A 24008-nucleotide genomic window follows, 5' to 3' on the forward strand; every position below is an offset into this window, starting at 1 on the left:
CATCTCACTCTAGTTGCATTTTAAATGCTATGTGCTTATCTCCCAGAGCTCTTGACAACTTAATTAGCATCTCTGTGATCTGTAGTACTTCTCTAATTCATTCACAATGAAATCGCAAGAACACATTAATTTTCAGTAACTGGACCAGGACATTTCAGTATTGCTGAAAAAAGAGACATTTTTTGTCAAAGCTTTTCACCTTGCACTCATCAGGACAATTTGTAAGAACACTAAATGTAAAGGAAGCAACAATTTATACTGTATGAGAAGAGAGTGCCAATTAGTTGATCAGTTGACTCTGGTTGAGGCGTTGCCATAAAAAATGCACCAGTTGATGATGGCTTATAGTTAACCACCAAGCATTGCTTGAAATTTAAGCTAGGCAGCTTGATCTGGTCAAGGCATTGCCCTGAGGAATGAACCAGTGAATGGCTGTCATGTATTTTGTTTAGCTGAAAATAAAAAATGGTGTACATGTTCTTTCTGTTTGCAAAGAACAGGGCCTGTGTATTAATATATATAGCTTCCAGTACACACAAATGTGTCATACTGTGAGCCCGACTGACAATCTTAAATTGGTTGTCAGCGTAATTATTTAGCCAATGTTGTCCAATCGTGGAATCACATCTAATATTGGACACAGTGTTTTGAGTTTTGCAAGCACAGGTTGGTTGGGTACGGTCTGTACCTTGCTCATTATGAACAGCAGAAAGGACATGCTGTTTTATACAATCTGTAAGATGAAAGCTTCAACAAAAGTCTCTCTTTTCAGCAATACTCAAGTTATGTTCTACGAAATGACATTTGGACATTTCACTTAAGGTGCCAACTCACCAAGGCTCCTTAGATAGCACCTTCCAAACCCACGACTGCTACCATCTAGAGGACAAGGGCAGCAGATACATGGGAACACCACCACCTGGAAGTTCCCCTCCAAGCCACCCACCATCCTGACTTGGAAATATATCGCTGTACCTTCACTGTTGATGGGTCAAAATCCTGGAACTCCATCCCTAGCAGCACTGTAGGTGTACCTACACCACAGGGACTGCAGTAGTTCAAGAAAGCCACCACCTTCTCAAGAGCAATTAGGGATGGGCAATAAATGCTGGCTTAGCCAGCGAAGCCCACATCTTGTAATTGAATTAAAAAAAAACATTGGTTCACTGGAAACACTTTCATCTCAAGGTCAGAAGGTGGTGGGTACAAGAGACTTAAACATGTAATCTATCCTGATACTTCTGTGCCCAAGCGAGTGCCACACAATCGGAGTGTCTTTCAGTTGGAACCTTAAACTGAGACCGCCCCTGCCTTCTCAGATGGACATTAAAAACCCCAAGGCATTATTCGAAGAAGGGCAGAGCAGTTTCCCTGTGGCTGGACCGACACTTATCTTTTAGCCAGATGATCTGGTCATTTTTTTCATTGTGCATAAATTAACTGCCACATTTCCTACATTATGGTAATAATCATACTTCAAAAATATTTGATTGACAACAACTGCTTTTCAACATCCTTAGACTGTGAAAGGTGCTATACAAAGGAAAGTCTCTCTTTCTATTTACTCCTTTTGTGTCCAAAACATATATGATTACTCCTTGATCTCATTTATACCATTTACCTCAATGGTCTTTGGCAACCTTTAAGTGAATAAGTTCCGCCTGGCTTCCCTGATTCAGGCTAATGACAATTTTTGATTAATACTCTCTGAGATTTGTTCATTAATCTTCATTTAATGTTGGACAATTCAATTGTGTTATGCTAAAATCTAATTGAACACAAGACTGACATGCCTAATTTTCTTAATCTTTCCTCATTACAGATATCTCTAATTCATAGTTATTTTGGTTGCCTTATGTTGCACCTCCAGGACTGGTAAAAACCCAACTTGTTGAATGACTTATCAGTTTTTCAGTTAAAATGAAATTATGAGCAGGGATAATGATATATGATTGGACATTGGGTGAGGATAGGACCAGGCTCTTCTGTACTGTGTTCAGGTTTGAAATGCCTGCTGGTACTCACTAATTTCATGAATAGGGAACGGCCACTTGAGTGAGGTACCAGAAACCTGCCAGTGGCTATGGAACTGTATGTCAGCAAGAGCCAACACCTTCAATATAAGAGGTAGAAGAGAAAAAAATATTTATTTGTCAATTTGAAGTTTCTCATGAGCCACACCACCCTGCCACCCAATCTCATCCCCAAAGATCCTGGAGAGTTACTGAGGGATTGAGAGCTGATTTTTTTTTAAAAAAGCATCAAGGTGAATGTGCAAAAAATCAGGATGAATGACTAGGTAAATCTGGTGATTGTGCAGAGCAGGTACTGGGTAGAGTCAGGCCCTCCCTCCCCAGATGCTGATAGGAGAAGGCCACAGGGGCTGCCAAATGCCAAAGTGGTTTAAAGGCCACATCACTGCATCAGTTATCTGGGACTTTGTCCCAGTTGTCCTTTTCAATTTAAGGCCCCCTAGTTCTCACCCTTCAGCCATCCCTTACCTATCTACTCATAGAAACATAGAAAATTGGAGCAGGAGTAGGCCATTCGGCCCTTCAATCCTGCTTTGTCATTCATAATGATCATGGCTGATCATCCAATTCAATAGCTTGCTCTCGCTTACTCCCCATATCCTTTGATCCCTTTAGCCCCAAGAGCTATATCTAACTCCTTCTTGAAAACATACAATGTTTTGGCCTCAACTACTTTCTGTGGTAGCAAATTCCACAGGCTCATCACTCTCTGGGTGAAGAAATCTCTCCTCATCTCAGTCCCGTATCTCAGACTGTGGCCCCTGGTTCTGGACTCCCCCACCAGCGGGAACATCCCGCATCTAACTTGTTCAGCCCTGTTAGAATTTTACAGGTTTCTATGAGATCCCCCCCTCATTCTTCTGAACTCCAGTGAATATAATCCTAACCAACTCAATCTCTCCTCATATGTCAGTCCCATCATCCCAGGAATCAGTCTGGTAAACCTTTGCTGCACTCCCTCTATAGCAAGAACATCCTTCCTCAGATAAGGAGACCAAAGCTGCACACAATATTCTAGATGTGGTCTCCCAAGGCCCTGTATAATTGCAGCAAGACATCCCTGCTCCTGAACTTGAATCCTATCGCCATGAAGGCCAACATTTGCTTTTTTACCGTCTGCTGCACCTGCATGCTTACCTTCAGCGACTGGTGTACGAGGACACCCAGGTCTTATTGCATATTCCCCTCTCTCAATTTACAGCCATTCAGGTAATGATCTGTTTTCCTGTTTTTGCTACCTCACATTTATCCAAATTATACTGCATCTGCCATACATTTGCCCGATCACTCAGCTTGTCCAAATCACACTGAAGTATCTCTGCATCCTCCTCACAGCTCACCCTCCCACCCAGCTTTGTATCATCTGCAAATTTGGAGATATTACATTTAGTTCCCTCATCTAAATCATTAATATATATTGTGAATAGCTGGGGTCCCAGCACCGATCCCTGCGGTACCCCACTAGTCACTGCCTGCCATTCGGAAAAAGACCCATTTATTCTTACTCTTTGTTTCCTGTCTGCCAACCAGTTTTCTATCCATCTCAATATAATACCCCCAATTCCAAGCACTTTAATTTTACACACTAATCTCTTATGTGGAACTTTGTTGAAAGCCTTCTGAAAGTCCAAATAAACCACACCCACTGGCTCCCCCTCATCAACTCTACTAGTTACACCCTTGAAAAATTCCAATAGATTTGTCAAGCGTGATTTCCCTTTCGTAAATCCATGCTGACCCTGTCCGATTCTGACACTGTTTTCCAAGTGCTCAGCTATTAAATCTTTTATAATGGACTCTTGAATTTTCCCCACTACCAACGTCAGGCTGATTGGTCTATAATTCCCTATTTTCTCTCTACCTCCTTTTTTAAATAGTATGGTTACATTTAGCTATCCTCCATTCTGTAGGAACTGTTCCAGAGCCTATCAAATCTTGGAAGATGACCACCAATGCATCTACTATTTCTAGGGCTACTTCCTTAAGTACTCTGGGATGTAGGTTATCAGGTGTTGGGGATTTATTGGCCTTCAATCCTATCAATTTCCCCAACATTATTTCCCTATTAATACTGATTTCTTTCACTTCCTCCCTCTCACAAAACCCTGTGTTCCCCAACATTTCTGGTATGTTATTTGTGTCCTCCCTTGTGAAGACAGAACTAAAAGATGTTTTTAATTGGTCAGCCATTTCTTTGTTCCCCATTATAAATTCCCCTGTTTCTAACTATAAAGGACCTACATTTGTCTTCACTAACCTTTTTCTCTTCACATACTGATAGAAACTTTTAAAGTCAGTTTTTATGTTCCCTGCAAGCTTACTTTCGTACTCTATTTTCCCCTTCTTAATCAATCCCTTGGTCCTCTTTTGCTGAATTCTAAACTGCTCCCAATCCTCAGGCCTATTGTTTTTACCAGCCAATTTGTATGCCTCTTCCTTGAATCTGATACTATCTCTAATTTATAAAAACAAAAAACTGCGGATGCTGGAAATCCAAAACAAAAACAGAATTACCTGGAAAAACTCAGCAGGTCTGGCAGCATCAGCAGAGAAGAAAAGAGACTTAGTTCTGTTGAAGGGTCATGAGGACTCGAAACGTCAACTCTTTTCTTCTCCGCCGATGCTGCCAGACCTGCTGAGTTTTTCCAGGTAATTCTGTTTTTGTTTTATTATCTCTAATTTCCCTTGTAAGCCATGGTTTGGCCACCTTTCCCCTTTTACTTTTGCGCTAGGCAGGAATAAACAATTGTTGCAGTTCCCCCCTGCGCTCTTTGAACAGTTGTCATTGCCTGTCCACTGTCATCCCAATAATTAATGTTTTCCAATCCATCATAGCCAACTCATGCCTCATACCCTCGTAGTTTCCTTTATTAAGATCTAGGACCCTAGTCTCAGAATCAACCACATCATTCTCCATCTTGATGAAGAATTCTATCATATTATGGTTGCTCATCCGCAAGGGGCCTCGCACAACTAGATTGCCAATCATCCCTTTCTCATTACACGATACCCACTCTAGGATACCTGTTCTCTAGTTGGTTCCTCAACATTTTGGTCCAGAAACCATCCCATGTACACTCCCAGAATTCCTCCTTCACAGTATTGTTACTAATTTGATTTGCCCAATCTATATGCAGATTAAAGTCACCCATAATTATCGATGTTCCTTTATTGCATGTGTCTCTAATTTCCTGTTTAATGCCATTCCTAACATCACCACTATAGTTTGGGGGTCTATATAAAACCTCAGTAACATTTTTTGCCCCTTAGTGTTTCTCAGCTCTACCCATACAGATTCCACATCGTCGGAGCTAATATCTTTCCTCACTATTGCGTTAATTTCCTCTTTAACCAGCAATGCAACTCCATAGCCTTTTCCTTTTTGCCTATCCTTCCTAAATATTGAATACCCCTGGATGTTCAGTTCCCATTTCTGGTCACCCTGCAGCCATGTATCCATAATCCCGACTATATCATACCTGTTTACATCTATTTGCGCAGTTAATCCACTTTATTGCGAATGCTCCTCGCATTAAGGGACAAAGCCTTAAAGCTTGTCTTTTTAACATTACTTGTCCTGTTCCCACTATTTTTCACTGAGGCCCTGTTTGATTGTTGCCCTTGATTTTTCTGCCTATCACTTTTCTTATTCCCCTTTCTGTTTTTTGTTCTTGTTCTTGATTCTCCCTCCTCTGACTCCTTGCATAGGTTCCCATACCCCTGCCATTTTAGTTTAAGCTCTCCCCAACCACTCTAGCAAATGTTCCCCCCGGGACATTAGTCCCAGTCCTGCCCGGGTGTAACTCATCCGTTTTGTACTGGTCCCACCTCCCCCAGAACCGGTCCCAATGTTCCAAGAATCTGAAACCCTCCCCCTCACACCATCTTCTCAGCTACGTATTCATCTGTTATATCCTGCTATTTCTACTCTGACTAGCACGTGGCATTGGTAGTAATCCTGAGATCACTACCTTTGAGGTCTTACCTTTCAATTTACTTCCTAACTCCCGATATTCTGCTTTTAGGACCTCATCCCTTTTTCTTATCTATGTCATTTGTACCAATTTATACCACGACAACTGGCTGTTCACCCTCCCCCTTCAGAATGTCCTGTAGCCGCTCTGAGACATCCTTGACCCTAGCACCAGGGAGGCACAAAACCATCCTGGAGTCTCATTTGCGGCCACAGAAACACCTATCTATTCCCTTTACATTTGAATCCCCTAAAAACTATTGCATTCCCACACTTTTTACTCCTCCCCTGTGCAGCAGAGCCAACCGTGGTGCAAAGAATGTGGCTGTTGCTGCTTTCCCCTGAGAGGCCCTTCCCCCCAACAGTATCCAAAGCGGTATATCTGTTTTGCAGGGGAATAGCCACAGGAGATTCCTGCACTGCATGCCTAGTCCTCTTGCTCTGCCTGGTAGTCACCCAATTCTTTCCTGCCTGTGGACATTTAGCCTGCGGTGTGACCACCTCTCTATACATGCTATCCATGATACTCTCCACCTCATGGATGCTCCACAGTGTCCCCAGCTGCCGCTCCAGCTTGGAAACCTGTTCTTCCAGGAGCTGCAGCTGGAGACACTTCTCACACACATGCTGGCCCCAGGCACTGGAAATATTCCCGACTTCCCACATAGAGCAGGAGGAGCACACCATGGCTTTAAGCTCTCCTGCCATGACTTACTCCTTTAAATTAAATTAAACCTTTTGGAAGATACTTAATATCAAATAATATCAATTACTCTAGGGCCCTTCTTCCCTGCTCCTCGTTGTTACAGAATATAGTCCTTAAAAACAATGAACCACAAAATAAGACCTTAAAAACTATAAGTGGTGAAAGTAGTAAATACCTACCTGACCGTACTCACAGTACTCAAAGGATCACCTCATTCCCTCCTCATCGACCTCCCTCGGTCTCCAAACTCCAACTTAAGCACTGCACTGCAGCCCAAAGCAGCACTCCAATGCCCATGTCCATACATTCCAACTAATGTCAACTTATCAACCTCCATCCAGCCCCAAGGATCCTTATAGCCCCTATGCCAACTTTGTGCCAACTCATTATGCCCCAAACACCACCATGGTCCCTTAGAGCCCTGTACCACCTTGCTGCAACTCATGCCAGCTCATGACCCTCATCCACTCACACGGCCTCTTACAACCCCCATCAACTTTGTGCCAACTCATGCCTCCCACATACCACCCTTTGCCTTTCTATCTTCCATGCCAACTCACCCAGTATCAACTATGGACAGACCTCAGGGGCCATGCTGAAATGAACTAAAATAAGATTCTAAGTATCTATTATAGACTTTACTATATAAAATAAACTCTCCTTTATGAAAGCCCATTCAATACATTTAAATCCCCTCAAGTACTTAATTTCTAATAAAAACAAATGTTTGTATTTATAAGCATTTAGGCTTATGTCAACAAACAACTATTGAACCTGCAAGCACAGATCTTTTTTCCACTCACAGACACAGCCAAGCTGTTTTGAAAAAAAAATTAAAGGAATGGCTATTTAAATAACTCAACAGTATGACAGTTCCACACACCATATTCACCCTTCAAGTGCTTTTACAATTGCTCTAAAAATGCATAACTCTCACACTATGTGATAAAGCCCTTCTTCCAGAAAAAAATGGGGTCTGTTTGAACTTAGCACTGTGTTCAAAAGTCGCTGCTGAGTTTGGGTTTCCACCATGTGTAAGTCACATCTAGCCCCCCTTCTCCTACTGGCAAAAATAGGATCTGTTGGAAATGGGGGATAGGTCTTCTGGATATGGGTTCCCTGCACCATTTTGGATAAGCCGTGCAGTCCCCACAACTCTGCAAAATCTAGGCCAGACTTTCTGGGAATTTTGAAAATGAAGACACTATGGGGTTTACTCGGAAATTTATTAAGTAAAACTTTCAGCCCTGCATTCCTTAACCTGTTAGTTCTTTGCAGACCTTAACATCAAACTCATAAGCTTCCAATTCTTCTTACCATTTCATTGAACTGTGATCTTCTTAGTGATCTCATCTTCCCATTGCATTTTCTAGAGAGCCATTCAACCAACTCTGCCCTATGAAGGATGGGAAATTCTTTTTGATGTATTTTTCACACATCCTTCATCAAATCTTATTTGCAAGTAAACATAAAACCGCTGAACAAATTGTTTAGGATGTTGACATCAGAACTTGGAACAATTATATGATTAGCTTGCATACCTAGCAATATGTTAATTCTATGGATGCAGATGCACAAAATGTCACTCACCCTATAGGGTGAGCGTTAATTAATTGTTATCTAAAGCAACTTAACAGCTTTGGAGCAACATTTTCCTTTCATTCTCTATGTCCAATCCTTCATTATTTGTAATGTTGTTTTCATGTTGTGACTGATCTTTTAAGATCTGTTGTTATCCTTCACTCTTCTGATTATTTCAGCTTCTTCCAATTTACTTCAAGTCACCATGATGCAGCTTGATCACCCTTCTCCATCTCCTCCTGTCAGTCACCCATTCTTCTTCCAATCCTGTTGTGTTTCAGTCTCTCGCCATCGTGATTTTCATCTGGTATTAAGCCTTCCTTTCCTCCTTCATTCTGGTAGCCCCATCTCACCAACATATACCTCATCACATGCCGACTCTTTTTCCACAATAGATGACCATACCATTTCAATCTCTTCTTGGCTACTTTTTTTGATGGTCCCACAATCTTCACCCTAATGTACCAGTTACCTTTCTCAGTATTTGACACAACTATCTCAGCATCTGCACCTCACTTGTATCCAGTCTTTGTTCTTCTCTTCTTGATGTTGTCCAATTTTCTGCACTGTATAACAAAACTAATTTCACAACTGTTGTAGATTCTTCCTTTCAGTTTTAGTGATAATTTTCTGTCACATAACATTGCACTGTACTTCTTCCAATTACTCCAACCAGAGATAATCTGTTGCTTAATTTCCATACTTCCATCTTCTGCCCCACTGACCCTGAAGCTGTTCACTTTCATCCTTTATGCCTTCACTCTGATCCTCTTCTCTAGGCTCAAACTGATAGTCTGGATATTGGGCTTTTGGTTTACTGATCTTCATACCTCAGTCCTTCACCCTTCAGTTCCTTTAATCATTGGAAAGCCAAAATGAAGGGAATTTAATGTCTTGCAGTGTGAAACTAACTAGGGATTAACATATGGTGGCTGGAAAGAAATAGCAGTTTGGAAACTGCTAGTTTCATCAAAGTGCCTTGGACAGTAAAACATAAGCAATAATTAGAGTCTTGTTATTCAGAGCTGCTGCCATGTGTGTCTGATAGGAGGTAATCCATGCATTTATCACTGAGGGATCACAATGCACAGTGCAACACACAATTAAGGTTGAATTGAAAAGAATAGAAGTTGAGATAAACAAAGAGCTAATAGCTACGGTCTTGTATAAAGAATGAAGGAATAAGGAGGTAAGAAGTTTCATGCTGCTGAAGTCCTTGAAAAGAACTTGGCCTGTTCTGGTGTATGGCTGAGTGTAATTTTCCATGCTACTGGGGGTATCCTTGTCCTTTAGCTATATATTGGGAAGTTACAGGCATCACTTCCCATTATGTATAGCTGATAGAGAATTACAGGGAAGCAGGAAAACCAATAGCAATTTCAGAACAAGACAGGAAAGTTCCATGCAGAATTGATATAGAGACAACTCTGAATGCTGCTTTTTTAGTGAATAGATTGAAGTATACCTGACATGTAGAGTTTTACACACCTGCCTTCACTTTCAACAGACCTAGAAGGATAATTTTACTCATTCTTTTTGCCAACTGAAAATTGGCTGCTGTGATGTTGTTTATTTGTGAGATGTTTTTCTGTACTTATACTTTTAATAGTCGGTGAGATGCATGGAGGCCCTAACATTATACCATAGGACACCAATTTCCATATGTCAGCAGTAAGTTGGTCAACGATTCTGCTAAAATAGTGGAGAGAGGAGTTTCAGACTTGTAACTTACATTAAAATGAGATTTCTTTATAATTGTTACTCTGTAGTTTCACTTACTACTGTAAAGTAAAATTGCTTAAGGTTTTGTATCTGGCCTCATATCAACAAAGTGTTAATCAAACTACCTTTTAGAAGATTGGTGAAGTGAATCTAAGGACATGTGTGACGATCAAAATCTCCAGTTTAAATAACAAGGAGATCTTATTTGCATACTTCTGTACAATGCTATTATCCATCAAGATATCATGTAGCAAATATAAATTCCTGAATGTGAGGTATATGGGTCTTATTGTGGTACAGACCACAAAATGGAATTGAGGAGGAATTTCCTCTCTCAGACGGGCAATAAACTTTGGAATTTTCCACACCAGAGAACAGTGGAGGCTGGGTCACTGAGTATAATCAAGGCTGCGTTCAACATATTTTTGATCTACAAGAGAGTAAAGGATTATTAGTAGCAGATAGGAAAGTGGAGTTAAGGTCACAATCAGACCAGCCATGAATGGTGGAACAGGCTCATGGGCTGAATGGCCAACTCCTGCTTCTATTTTTTTATATTCTTATGTACCTTGACGTTAACTAGAGATAGTATCTAAAGCAGGTTCACATCTGTAACATTCCCCTTGGGCCGGGTTTTCAGGTTAGAGTGGGTAACAGGAGTTGGGAAATTTCCTGGTTCAGTGTCTGCCTCAGGAGGCACAATTTTTGTTCCGGGGAGTAGGGGAGGGGGTGCAAGCTGGAGTCGGGCCACCTGGACAACAATTCGGAGGTGGCCACAGGGCCTGCCACATGGTTCAAAGGCCCACCTCAATTCTTTGGGACTTTGTCCCAGTTGTTTTGTTCAATGTTAGGCCTTCTAGCCCTCACATCCCTTCACCACGTACCTGCCACCCCCATCCATTCGCATGTCACATCCAGACTAACACATGCTCCCCTATCCACCTACCCACAATGTCCCATCATATCCTCCATGCCAACCTTCCTAATCCCTTATAGACCCTATGCCAACTAATGCCATTTCATGACCCCCACTCACCCTCAATGCTCCTTGAAGCCCTATGCCAACTTAGTGTCAACTCATGGCCTCCCATCTACCATCCTTTGTCCTTAGACGTTCCATGCCAACTTACCCAGTGTCCACCATGGGTAGACCTCAGGAGCCATGCTGAGATGTAAAAAGTAAAGCTCCAAGTATATATTACAGGCTTCATGTATATAAAAAATACTTTCAACCTTGGATATGTCAATCAAACTGTGAACTCACAACAGCCCCCCGCCCAACTCCCAACCTTCACTGTGATAATGATAGATTGTGGAAGCAGTCAAAAAATAATAAAGCAGTAATGGTAGCCCTCAGGCTTATGTCAACAAACTCTATTTAAACTGCTGGAACCAATTTTTTTTTTGTTTCATAATTTAAAGGACAGGAGATTTAAATAACTTGATGGCTTTGCAGTTCTATGTACCTTATTCACCCTTCATGAGCATTTCTGTCTCCACTGTAAAGTTGTAGAACACACACACTGCGGGTTGAGGCCATTCCTGGAGTGATAATCAGATCTGCTTGTCCTGTGCATGGAGATTAATTGGCCCAGCTGAGTTCAGATTTCGTTCTCATACACCTCATGCTCCATCCCCTCCTTTCCCTTACCCAAGAAAATGGTGCCTGTCAGAAGTTAGGGTGGGACTTCTGGACCTGGGTCCCATCCGCCTTTTTCAAAGGTCTCCAGACTCTCCCTGACTATGTGAAAATCCAGCTCATAATATTTGCATCTACATAATACCTTATGTTATAACACTGCAATTTTTGCCACAACACCAGAAGAAACATCTCTTCCAAAAGCATTATGCACTATTTTATATCAACATCCACCAGAATAGGCCTTGGTATTATCTTCAAATCAAAGAGATCTATAACAGAAAGCAAACGGAAGCAAGCTGCTTTAACATTCAATCACTGGGGAAAGATCACACACTGATAAGATCAGTATGGACCATTGGAAGTGCGGTGGGAGACAATAACTTCATCATTCACAGACAGCAGGTCAACTTAAATGGAGGATGTGACAGATTTCACCGTTTCAAAATATTGCCTGTTTTTCAAAATGTTTTTCTGTCTTATTTCTGAATTATGTGTTCTTGCAATGACGAGTGACTATGGTTGGAAATAGAATGATTTCCCCGCAGATTAGATTTTATGAAGCGGCCATAATTTGGGGCTGGTTTATTTGCATATACTGAACATCTTTTCTTTTTTCTTGTAGGTCATTGATTTAAATCTAATCTGAGAACAAAGAAAAATGAGTACCTCAACTACAAACACTTCTGTAAAGCCATCTGTCATTATCCATCCAACCAATACCACCCAAATAACCACTACAAAAAATGGAAACATCATTTCCAATTTGATCAATAAAATCCCATGTAAGTATATAAATGTAACGTAGTGAACTTCCATTTCAGGAAACATAACAATGAAGAGGATTTAGATAGATTTTAGACAAAAATATGAGTAGAGATATGAGTAGGAAAAATTCTGCATACTGGAATGCAAGTGCTGTCCAGCCTCATGTTAACCAGTGCAGTTGCACTCAGCCTTGAGGCAATAAGTAGATAAAGTGTAAAGATCACAATGAAACTTGGCTTTACAATGAAGGATCTTTGTTCCTCCTGGATGGATTGTTTCACCTTGTCTGTGCTCAGCCTATTACTCAGGTTTATGGTTACTTTGCTCACTGCAGTGAAAAATCAAAAGTAATGGAGAAGAGGGAAAAAATATGTATTTTGTAAGCTGCTACTTTTATATCCCTGGCCCCTTCCAATCTGCCTGAGAATGGAATCTCTTAGTATGACCAGCCTCTCTGAACCCAATGTACTGAAGCTCATTTGGTAATAGTGAACTAAGAAAAGGAATTAGAGAATCATAAAATAAGGGGGAGAATTTTCTCCCCAACGGGGGTGTTGTGTAAAGATGGGCGCGCAGCCGATCAGCACCCCCGAACGGCTGCATACTGCCATTTTATGTGGGCGTGTCATATAAGGCCCTCCCAGCGTGACGCGCATCCAGAAGCGCTGAGCGCTCCCTGTGCGGGCGGGGGGGTGGGGGGTTGCCTGAGCCGGGGAGAATTTTCTGAGTCAGAAATCTCCCTGAGGCACAGAGGTTTCACTCATAAAACATTGATTAAACGTTAAAAGAAAATTAAGGACATGTCCCCTTATGTGAAATTGTCACATCAGCTGGGACACGTCCATCAATTTTATTAAAAACTTTTAAAACATTCTAAAAGCATTCATGAAACCTCATCCCACCTGTGGATGAGGTTCCATAAAAAATACGAAGGCTGCTTGGCCTTTTCGCCTCCCTGCCAACCATAAGGTTGAGCGGGCAGCGGAAAATTTAAGTTAATTAATACTTTAATGGCCTTATTAGATCTTCTAACTGTGGGTGGGCATGCTGCCGATTCCCACGCGCAACCGTCGACCGAGCTATCGCACGACTGCGCGTTGATATCGGGACGCTCGCCCGACGTCACTGTGCGTCATTTCACGCTCAAGCAGGTCAGGTGCGCGCCTGCCTGCCGAGGTGAAAATTCTGACCCTGTGTTCATCAAATTCTCCATTACCCAAGAATTTTGGATGGGATCAAGGATCCAGCTTGCCAGGAGGCCATTGTTGCACAGAAGGTGGGACTCACAGATCTGTAGCTATATTTCCTTTGGCCTCGGATTGTTATCATTACTCCTCTGAATACTTTCTAATCTTGCCATATTCTCTTTGAGCTGGATGTTCAAACATGCCTGGACCACTTTATCTGTGATCTGTACATGTCAGTTTAACCTATTTTAACTTGTAATCCAATGTTTTTCAAATACAGCCTATTACTTGATTTATCTTATCGACAATTGTCTTACATTGTGCACATACATTTATCACCTTTAAATACCTTAAATGTCATTCATGAATGATGAGCCAATTAGCAAACTACCAGACCAAATTTGTCATATCTGAGCAGAAATTAATGTTTAAATAAAGCCTGCAACAAAACCAACAGTGGTTAGTAACTAGCTAAATAACTAAAATGACAAAATGTTGCATGTATGTTTCAAAAACGTGTCTATTACTTTTATTTATGTTAAATGCATGAAACTGGTTATAGCTTTGACTAGTCATCGGCCTATCCCATAGTTTCAGTGTGTAGTTACAGCTAACAAGATGAGTGGGCAGAATTTTCCCGCTGGCGTGCGGGGGCAGGCCCCGCACATCCGTGTGTAAAATGATGTGCAGTGATGCCTGGCGAGTGCCATCGCGATATTTTGCTGGGTGGGCTTGCAATGATATCTGTTGTGCTCCCACCATTAATTTACGCTTAAGGCCCTTGACTCACCAATCAACACCAATTTTTAGGCGCCCATGCAATCTTCGGGTCAGTGCACGGGAGCAAAGGGCAGGCGGGTAGGATACATTTGTATAAACTTCATCCACGGACTGGATAAGAGGTCTCAGTGGGGTCGCGAGCATGCACTCTCAAGTATTGATTTTTCAAAGTTTTTGAAACTTGTCTGTGTGATCTGCAACACTTCAAAACACATACCAGCTACTTTGTCTGGACTGTTAACCGTCAGATAAGCACTCTGCAGTGAGGAATCTTTTTTGGGCCTGCAGGTTTCTGGAAGCCTTCCCATAGCCTGGGAATGGAAGCTGAACTCTCCACTGGAGGCACCTCCTCTGAGGAGGAAGGGAGGGCTAGCAGGGGGAGGAGGCCAGAAGTGCACATTCAGCCTCCAGAGAAGCCACCTTTGAGAGGACAGGCGCAGGGCCAAGAGGCACACCAAGGTGGAAGGGGCCGCAGAAGATGCCACTATCCTGCTGCCAGGGTAAACAGGCGGCAAAGCAGCTACCTCAATATGTCTGAGGTGCAGTGCCAAAGGAGGCTCCGTCTCTCAAGGGAGACAGTCAACTATATCTGTCAGATGATTGGGCCTGAGATCTCTGCCAACTATGTGGGAGAACACCCCATGCCAGTGGCTCTAAAGGTCACAGTTGCCCTCAACATCTATGCCTCTGGCGCCTTCCAGGGGTCAGTGGGTGATCTTTGCTTTGTCTCCCAATCAGCTGTCCGCACTTGTGTCAAGCAGGTTACAGATGCTCTGTTCAGGTGTGCGTTGACCTTCATCCACTTCCATTAGGACTAGGCAAGCCAGACACAGCGAGCCAGAGGCTTTGTGGCAATTGCTGGCTTCCCCTGCGTCCAGGGGGCCATTGACTGCACACATGTGGCCATCAAGGCGCCAGCAGCTGAGGCTGGTGCCTTCATCAACAGGAAGGTCTTCCACTCCATGAACGTACAGTTAGTGTGTGATCACAGGATGCAGATTCTACAAGTCTGTTCAAGGTACCCAGGCAGCTCCCATGATGCCTATATCCTCAGACACTCCCAGGTGCCGGGGCTCTTCAGTGCTCCGGCCTGGCTTGATGAATGGCTGCTGGGTAACAAGGGCTATCCCCTCAGAAGGTGGCTCATGACACCTCTCCACCATCTAAGAACAGAAGCTGAACAGAGGTACAATAGGAGACATGCCTCCAAAAGGGCTGTGGTGGAGAGAACTATCGGTCTTCTCAAGATGTGCTTCCGATGCCTGGACCACTCAGGGGCCGCACTCCAGTACCCCCCAGATTGTGTGTCGGTGATAGTGATTGCATGCTGCGCTCTCCACAATCTTGTGCTGCAAAGGGGGGACGCAGTGGATGATGAAGATGTTGACGCAGTGGCTACGGCTGCACACGATGAGTCCAGCAGTGAGTCCGAGGATGAGCATACACAAAGAAATGCTGAGGGGGTAGACGCTGATCCGGGCATACTGCAGGGAGGCAGGGATGCCTGGGATGCTTTAATCCAATGAACGTTCAGCTAGCGTGCCACTGATGGACCTCCAGCACAAGCCTGGGCTGTGGGCTCCATACTCGATACCTAAGTGCCAAATCTTCCAGGTTAGGAACAATAACTAAAGGCCTTGTTTATAAAGCTGAATGTCCCACAAAGCACTCCTAACATTTTTGGCAACCTTGCACATGTGGAAGAAAAGAGGCACACTCAGCCATGGTCACATGTCTGAATTTAATATCACAAGCAAAGAAACTGAATGAAACAAAATGACAAGGGTGTTTAAATTCAAAGCAAATCATAAGACCTCATCTTGGGCCAACACAAAAGTACCAATGATAAACCGGTGGTGTGCCTAAGGTGCCTTATGTTTACGTTTCCCGGCGCTACGCCTTGGTGCTGCCCCATCACTGGGAGTAGCATCTGAGACAGCCTGCTCATTCTGCTGTCCTGTTGGCCTTGACCTTGGTAGTCGTCCTCTGGCCTGTGGAACCTGTGATGGCTGTGCCTGGGAGGGAGCTGCCAGTTCCACAGCTGGCATCTCCCCAGTCATCTTAGCCTCACCGGATGCTACCGTCACTGGGAGAGGGGCGGAGGAGCAGCCGCCCTCATCTGGATTGCCCTGAGAGGAGCCCGCAGAGACCACAGGCAGCTGCTGCACCGATGTGAGGTCGCTTCAGACCTCCCTGCTCACCGTGGATGGATGGGCACCGAGCTGGGAAACTTGGTGCGCACACTATCTCCCACACTGGCATTGACCAGCTGAGGTCAATGCCAATGTGAGGGCTTGCTGGTCAGAGCTCATCCCCAGGAAGCCTTGACGGGACTCCTGGAGGAGCCTCTCCACGAGAGTCACCACTCTCACCATGGAGGACGCATGGCGCTCGGACATGTAGCTCACTGCTTCGGTGATCATCCGCATAGACTCCTCCACCATGGAGACCAAGCCAAGCATAGCCTCATGTATCTCCCTCAGATGCTCCCGCACACCCGGCCACATTTCCTACATCTGCTGGCTTGCGAATGAGTCCAGAGGCACATCATCAGGAACTGACTGAGCATGTGCCAGGTCTCCGACAGTCCTCTGACTGCTGGCTCCATGGACACTTTCTGTCTCTGCCAGCTCTTCCAGAGATTGTGAAGTCCCCTCACCGCTGTGTCCTGGGACACTTGTCGATGTTCTAATTCCCACCGAGGTGCAAGTATCTGCGCTGGTGCCTGCCTGACAGAGATGGTGTGACGCTGGCGAGACTTCAGGGCCCTCAGGTGTGAGAGGGAGCCTCTGCTGCTCCTCCTCCCGGCCCTGCTCCACTGATTCTGAAAAGAAGAACAAGGAAGAACAAGGATCAGTTAATGTGGAGACAATGTCAATGTGTATCTCTGTCCTCTGGATCGTTATGCGCTCATCCTGCCATAAGCAATGGTCAAGCCATGTTGCAAAATTAAATCACTTAACATTCAGCACTGCTATGGCTGTTGGGAGAACAATGGTGACCTCACTGCTGGGCATATATACCTGGCAGTGGCACCCCAGCCTCACTGACACCAGTGGACTTGGGCACATGGCACCTCTCCAAATCCAGGGCATCCTGCTCAAACCGACTGAGGATGGCTAAATGCGCCTGGCCGCAGCCAGTCCTCACCTGCTCGGTGGCATTATGAGCATTCTTCACCTGAAAAAGAGAGAAGAGCATTGATTTGTGCAAGTTGTACATGGACTCTCTTCACACAAGGCCCACCCCAGCCAGAGTGGGACATATCAGGGCTCCAGTGCCTCCTCACCCCACTGCTGCCGATCATTCACACAAAGGTGAAAGGCCTGTTCCCCACCTCTCCCTTGGCCACGTTGCCCACATCACATTAGACATCACCCGGTATTTCCTTCCATAGCAAGAAAGCACAAACACATGGAGTGCAGAGGGCAGCAGATGGTTCGTTGCCACCTTGACGCTCCCCTCCCAGCATCTCATCACCCTGACTTGGACATGTCCTGGAGTTCCAGCACTGCACCTAGGTGCAGCTCCTCCAGGTTGCCCCCAAAACAGTCATGCGGGGTCTCAGTGTACCACACGTTGCAGGCGCAGAACCCATCTCTTCACCACCCTCTCAGCCTGACCTCGGCATAGGCAATATCTGCTGGCCCACCCAGCGAAGGACACATGTAGTCAATGATTCAATGCAGTCACTACACTCAGACTTGGGGTGGGGTGGGGTGCAGCATGGGGGATAGCCCACCAGCTTGTTTAAGTGACCAGTGCCAATATTGTCTTCACCATTCCAAAGTGCAACAAGTCATTGAAGCGCTTGTGACACTGGATCCAGGTGCACTGCACCATATTGCGGGAGCTCACCACCTCCGCCACCTCCTCCCAGGCACATTTTGTCATGTGGGGTTGCCTCCTCCTCCCGTCCTGGGGAACAAGCACCTCCCGCCGTGCTGCCACCCGCTCGAGGAGGGCTGCAAGGCAGTCATCAGAAAATCAAAGGGCACACAGGCCCCCTGCCCTACCCTCTGGCCTGGTCTGTCCTGCTGGCCTACCCTCCAGACCTGAATAGACTCCATTGACCCTCTGCAGAGCCCTTCGCACAGCCATTGTGAGCAGCCTTTCCAGGGCTGCCAGACCTTCCTTTATGCAGGCCACCAGGTCGCCATTGCACCCAGTGGGTTGAGTGCGCCAGCCGCCACCCGCCCACTCCTGCTTTGCATCGGAGTTGTGAAGTACGCTGGGCGGGCCTTAATTGGTCCACCCGCGTACAATGGTGCCATGGACCTGATTACGAACGGCGATTGGGTCCACGCCTACTCCCGGTCCGCTCCCCTGCCATCCAGAAAATTCTGCCCAGTGTATTTATTGACCTGACCTAGTGCATTCTGTGTAAAGGAAAAGTGCATTATCTATTGGCTAATATTCAATCCTACAGTTGTTGATCATGATATGAGGTAATCATTACAATTAAGAAGCTGGATTTGGTTATGTTAATCACAAGGCTGCTCCACTACATTCCAACACGAGCCATAGTATTGATCAGAAGTAACAGGCTAGATTTAGCTTCTAACCATCAGTGGGTCTCAAAAAAGTTTTAACAAAGATATAACTGAGTCACAAGTCTGTCATACACTAGTTAATCATTGTATTGAACAATGATTACAGCCAGCTAATGAGTCTGATGTAAATGCATTGATTGGGAAACTCGAATACTTAGTGTGTACAGGAATTATTGCACTTAATAAGCAATATTAAATTAAACTCTTAGGACAATGCTTTAGATTTAGAAAAATAAACCCAACTCTTGTTCATGCTTTAGATTGCAATTAATTCAATTTTCACAAAAGTTTTAACAGATCAAATTGTGACTCTCCCAGCACTGGTTCACAATGTCTTTGGGGCTTTTGAGCATTGTACATTAAACAACTAAGCGTGCAGTAAATTTATATGCTAACATGATGTTAGTTACTAATTGATCTCCAGGGTGATGCACACGGGGAGTTAACAGATGCAGCAGTTTAAAATACCTGCTATCTCCTGCTGCAAACTACTTAACACATTGTGGTCACATCTTGGCTTCAAACAAGATCCATGCAGAAAATGGCAATCTCAGTATTAAAATTGAATCTGCTGTACTATATTACACATACACATCTTATTATCATGGGCAGAATTTTATGGTCTCCCTCCAGCGGCCTTTCAGGCTGAGGGGAGCAGGTGGTATGGCATGGAGGGCCCTAAAATTCACCGGGTGGCCTCCTGTCGCCTAGCCACCTGCCCCCAGCCTGTCTGCAATTTTACAGGAGATGGGTGAGGCCTAAGCCAACCCAACCACCCCCGCCCCAACTGAAGCCCTTAAATGGCCACCAAAATTACTGGCCACTCAAAGGACGCTTCCTGCTCACCCATAATTTTTAGGTGGGTAATAGGAGTTCAGGGATGGAGGTAAAGATCAGCAGATCGCCCTGCTCAAGCCTTGGGCGGAATGGGGCCCCCTTTCCAGGTTGGGCACACCGCCCTACCCCCTCAAGGTCTGCCCTCTCTCCACTGGGTGCTGCCTTCCTGCCTGACCTTCCATCATGACCCACTCCCCATTCCCCACCAACCTGGGCTGCCTTCCATCCCCAACATGAGACTCCACACCTGGTCCTGTGAGTCTCTCGCACTTAGACTGGTCTGATTTCTTGTAGTCCCAGCAGTGGCCACCACTCTTAGTGACTATCAAATTGCCCAGAAGCTCTCTGAGTTGGGACTTCCAACTGGGTGAAGGGCAGAAGTCCCACCTGTAGCCAATTCACGCTCCATGGAGTGTAAAATAGCTGCAGGGCTGCCAAGCTCAGTGGGGAAGCAATCCCCACTGATTCTTTGGGTGACAGAGTGGGAAACAGCCTTCTGAAAAATCCTACCCCCTGGGATTTTGGACCACACTTTTTTACTTACTTGGATATGTGCAAGAACATATGAACATATGAAATAGGAGCAGAAGTAGGCCATTCAGCCACTCGAGCCTCCTCCGCCATTCAATTAGGCCATGGCTAATCTGTTTGTGTTTCGAATTCCACATTCCCATCTACCCTTTTTGATTCCCTCATCTAACAAGAATCTATTTACCTCCACCTTAAAAATATTCAATCACCCCGCCTCTACCACCTTCTGAAGCACAGAGTTCCAAAGTCACACAACCCCCTGAGATTTCATCTCTGTCCTAAAAGGATGACCCCTAAATTTAAAACAGTGCCCCCTTGTTCTGGACTTACCCACAAGAGGAAACATCCTTTCCATGTCCACCTTGTCGCGACCATTCAGGATCTTATATACTTCAATCAAGTAACCTCCGCTCTGCTAAACTCCAGTGGAAACAAGCCCAGAGTGTTCAACCTCTCCTCATTAGACAACCCACTCATTCTAGGTATCAATTTAGGGCAGAATTTTGCTGCTGGTGAGCAGGGGGCGGGGCCCACTCGCCGACACGTAAAATGACGTGGGATGATGTCGGGCGTAACTCTCAATGTCAACCCGCCCCATTTAAATTTTCAGGAAGGCGGGGGCGCAGCAAAATCAGCTGCAGGCCTGCCGACTTGTCAATGGCCAATTGAGGCCATTGACAGAAACATTTAAACAATTAAAGGACCTGCCTGTCCAACCTTAAGGTTAGCGGGCAGGACAGGAGCCCTGGCGGCAAATAGAAAAAACATGAAACCTTATCCAGCGGTGGGATGAGGTTTTATGCAGGATTTTAAAAAGTTTATTAAAGTTATAGTGTAAATTATGAACATGTCCCATCTCATGTGACATTGTCACATGAGGGGGACATGTTCGGGAATTTTTTTTTCTATTTTTAATCTTTTTCAAAGTGGAAGCAATCTCCCTAAGGCTGCACTTTGCCTCAGGGAGATGTGCGCTCTTTCGTGCGCATGTGTGAAAGAACGCACTCTCGCTTTTGGGGAATCCCCTCGCCCACACAGGGAGCGCACAGTGCTTCTCGCTGGATGTCATGCTGGGCGGGCCTTAATTGGCCCACCCATGTAAAATAGCGGTGCGGTCCACTTCTCCGGCGGGGATTAGCTCCCTGCCCGCCGGAGATTAGGTCGGGCCCACCGCCCGACAGGCAGAAAATTCTGCCCCTACTAAACCTCCTCTGAATCACCTCCAATGCATTTACATCCTTTCTTAAATAAGAAGATCAAAACTGCACACAATATTTGAGATGTGGCCTCAAAATGCCCCGTATAACTGAAGAGTAACATCCTTACTTTTATGTTCAATTCCTCTTGTAATAAAGAATAGCATTCCATTAGTCTTCTTAACTATGTGGTGTACATGCATACTAACTTGTTGTGAATCATGCACTAGAACACCTTGATCCCTCTGCACCTTGGAATTCTGCAGTTGTTCTTAGTTTAATTAATAATCTGCTTTTTTATTCTTCCTACTGAAGGGAACAACTTCATATTTTCCCACATTATACTCCATCTCCCAGGTTTTTGCCCACTCACTCATTCTATCTATATCTATCTGCAACCTCCTCACACAACATACTTTCCTATCTATCTCTGTGTCATCTGCAAATTTAGCTACCATGCCTTCACTCCCCTCATCCAAGTCATTTATATAAATTGTAAAAAGTTGAGGCCCTACCACTGTGGGATTCCACTTGTCACATCCTGCCAATCAGAAAATGACCCATTTATGCATACTCTTTGTTTTCTGCCACAGCTTTCTTCAATACTGGCTAATGTGTTACCCCCTACAATACTTTCTGTTATAAACTGTGATGTAACACCTTATCAAATGCCTTCTGGAAATCCAAGTACAATACATCTACAGGCTCCCCTTTATCCAAACTGTATGTTACTCCACAAGAGAAGCACTCTGCAACTTGTATTTATTAACACCTTTAAGATAGAAAAAAAATACCTTAGGTGTTTTGTACAGGCATGAGGAAAATACATCAACTTTTGGGAGGGATGATTAAAGGCTTTGTCAAAGAGATGAGTCTAAAGGAAGGTCTTGAATGTGGAAAGCCAAGACATTTAGGGAGGAATTTCCAAAGAGTGGGACCCGACTAACTAGAGCCAATATTCCATTTATATGTCAAAGGGAAGTGGGAATGTACATGAGACTAGATATAGAGCAATGGAGAATTTGAACAGGGTGGGGGGAGGTGTTTGTGTGGGTGGGCTAGGGCTGGAAAAGGCTGAAGAGATAGGGAGAAACAAGACCATAGAAGAGTTTAAACATGAGGATACAAATGTTAAATTTGAGGCTTTGGGGAACCAGGAAACTACACAGATAAACAAGACTAAGAATAATGGACTTGGTACAGAATGTAATATGAGCAGCAGAGTTTTATATCAGCTGGGATTTATGCAAAAAGGTGATGAAAATTGACAAGCAAAGCTTTGGAATTACATTTAAGTATGGAGCTGATAAATGAATGTGTGAGGATTTCAACAGGAGATGAGCTAAGCTAGAAGTGTAAGCATGCAATTGTATGAAAATGGATGCCAGTTCAGGGCATGTTATGGGATCTCGAGGTCAATTTGAAGCTAAAAAGGACACAACTGGCTGGTTGAGCCTGAGGCCATTACATGGAGATTGAGCCAGTTGCAAGTCTATGTAGTTTTTTTGCGATCAGTACTGTTTATCATGTTTAAATATAGGTTTCAGAGATGTATTTACATGCATAATCACTCCATTACTTTAAAAAAAATCACTAGAGACAAACGTTATCCAAATAACATTTTTGAAATTTGTCATGTACTTTTTCTTCCAATAATTTTGAAGAACAACTGAAAAGACAAAGAGAAGATTTTTTTGCTTTGTCTTATATATATTTCTGCATCTTGGGGAAAAGGTGCAAATTATTTTACGAAATCAATGGGGCATACTGTCCCTGCTCAGAGATTACAATATCTGTCTTGAATCATTACACCTCCTGACTCTCCAAGGCTGTCCACTGTTTATACAGTGCAAGCCAGGAGTGTGGTGAAACTCTCCCATTTGCCTGGATGAATGCAGCTCAAGAAGCTTCCAGGACAAAGCAACCCACCTGATGGGCACACCACCTGATGGGCACCCCACCACCACCTTAAACTTTCACCTCCCCCACTCGTACACCATGGGCAGAATTTTGCCCTTGATGGGCGGGCAGGCCTGACCGACCCGGTAGCGGGCGGGCAACCAATCGCCGCTGCCGAAGTGGGCCCCACCATTTTGAGTGGGCGGGCCAATTAAGGACCGCCCAGTGGCCTGTCCGTTGGGAAGTGCTATGTGCTTCCTGTGCAGTGGGGGAGGGATTCCCCAACTGTCAAAGTGCACTCTTTTGCGCATACGCACGAAAGAGCGCACATCTCCCTGAGACTAAGTGCTGCCTCAGGGAGATCGGTGAAAGCTTTATAAACATCAAAAATAGAAAAATAAAAAAAAAATTAATATGTCACCCTCATGTGACAATGTTACATGAAATAGGACATGTTAATAAAAAGCACAGAAACTTTATTAAACTTTTAAAAAACAGACATAAAACTCATCCCGCCCGCTGGGGCTCCTGGCCTGCCTGCCAACCTTAAGGTTGGATGGGGAAGGCCTTTAATTGGGTTACAAAAATAGAAGTACCTGGAAA

General features: G+C 44.4%; 1 protein-coding gene across 4 annotated transcripts in view; it reads left to right on the forward strand.

Moving 5' to 3' along the window:
* The window catches only part of syt8 (synaptotagmin VIII), a 115053-nt gene that overhangs the window by 48901 nt on the left and 42144 nt on the right, over nt 1-24008 (forward strand). For 3 of the 4 annotated variants that reach the window (XM_041198291.1, XM_041198289.1, XM_041198293.1), the window contains one exon: nt 12280-12439. In XM_041198291.1, the coding sequence (XP_041054225.1) occupies nt 12316-12439 (124 nt within the window). In that variant the 5' untranslated portion in view covers nt 12280-12315. Of the gene's footprint in view, nt 1-4633; nt 4683-12279; nt 12440-24008 lie in introns of those variants that run through there. The other variant, XM_041198292.1, reaches the window with a different exon arrangement.

This window comes from Carcharodon carcharias, chromosome 10 (genome assembly GCF_017639515.1).
Source record: "Carcharodon carcharias isolate sCarCar2 chromosome 10, sCarCar2.pri, whole genome shotgun sequence".
In the NCBI taxonomy this organism is placed as follows: Eukaryota; Metazoa; Chordata; class Chondrichthyes; order Lamniformes; family Lamnidae; genus Carcharodon; species Carcharodon carcharias.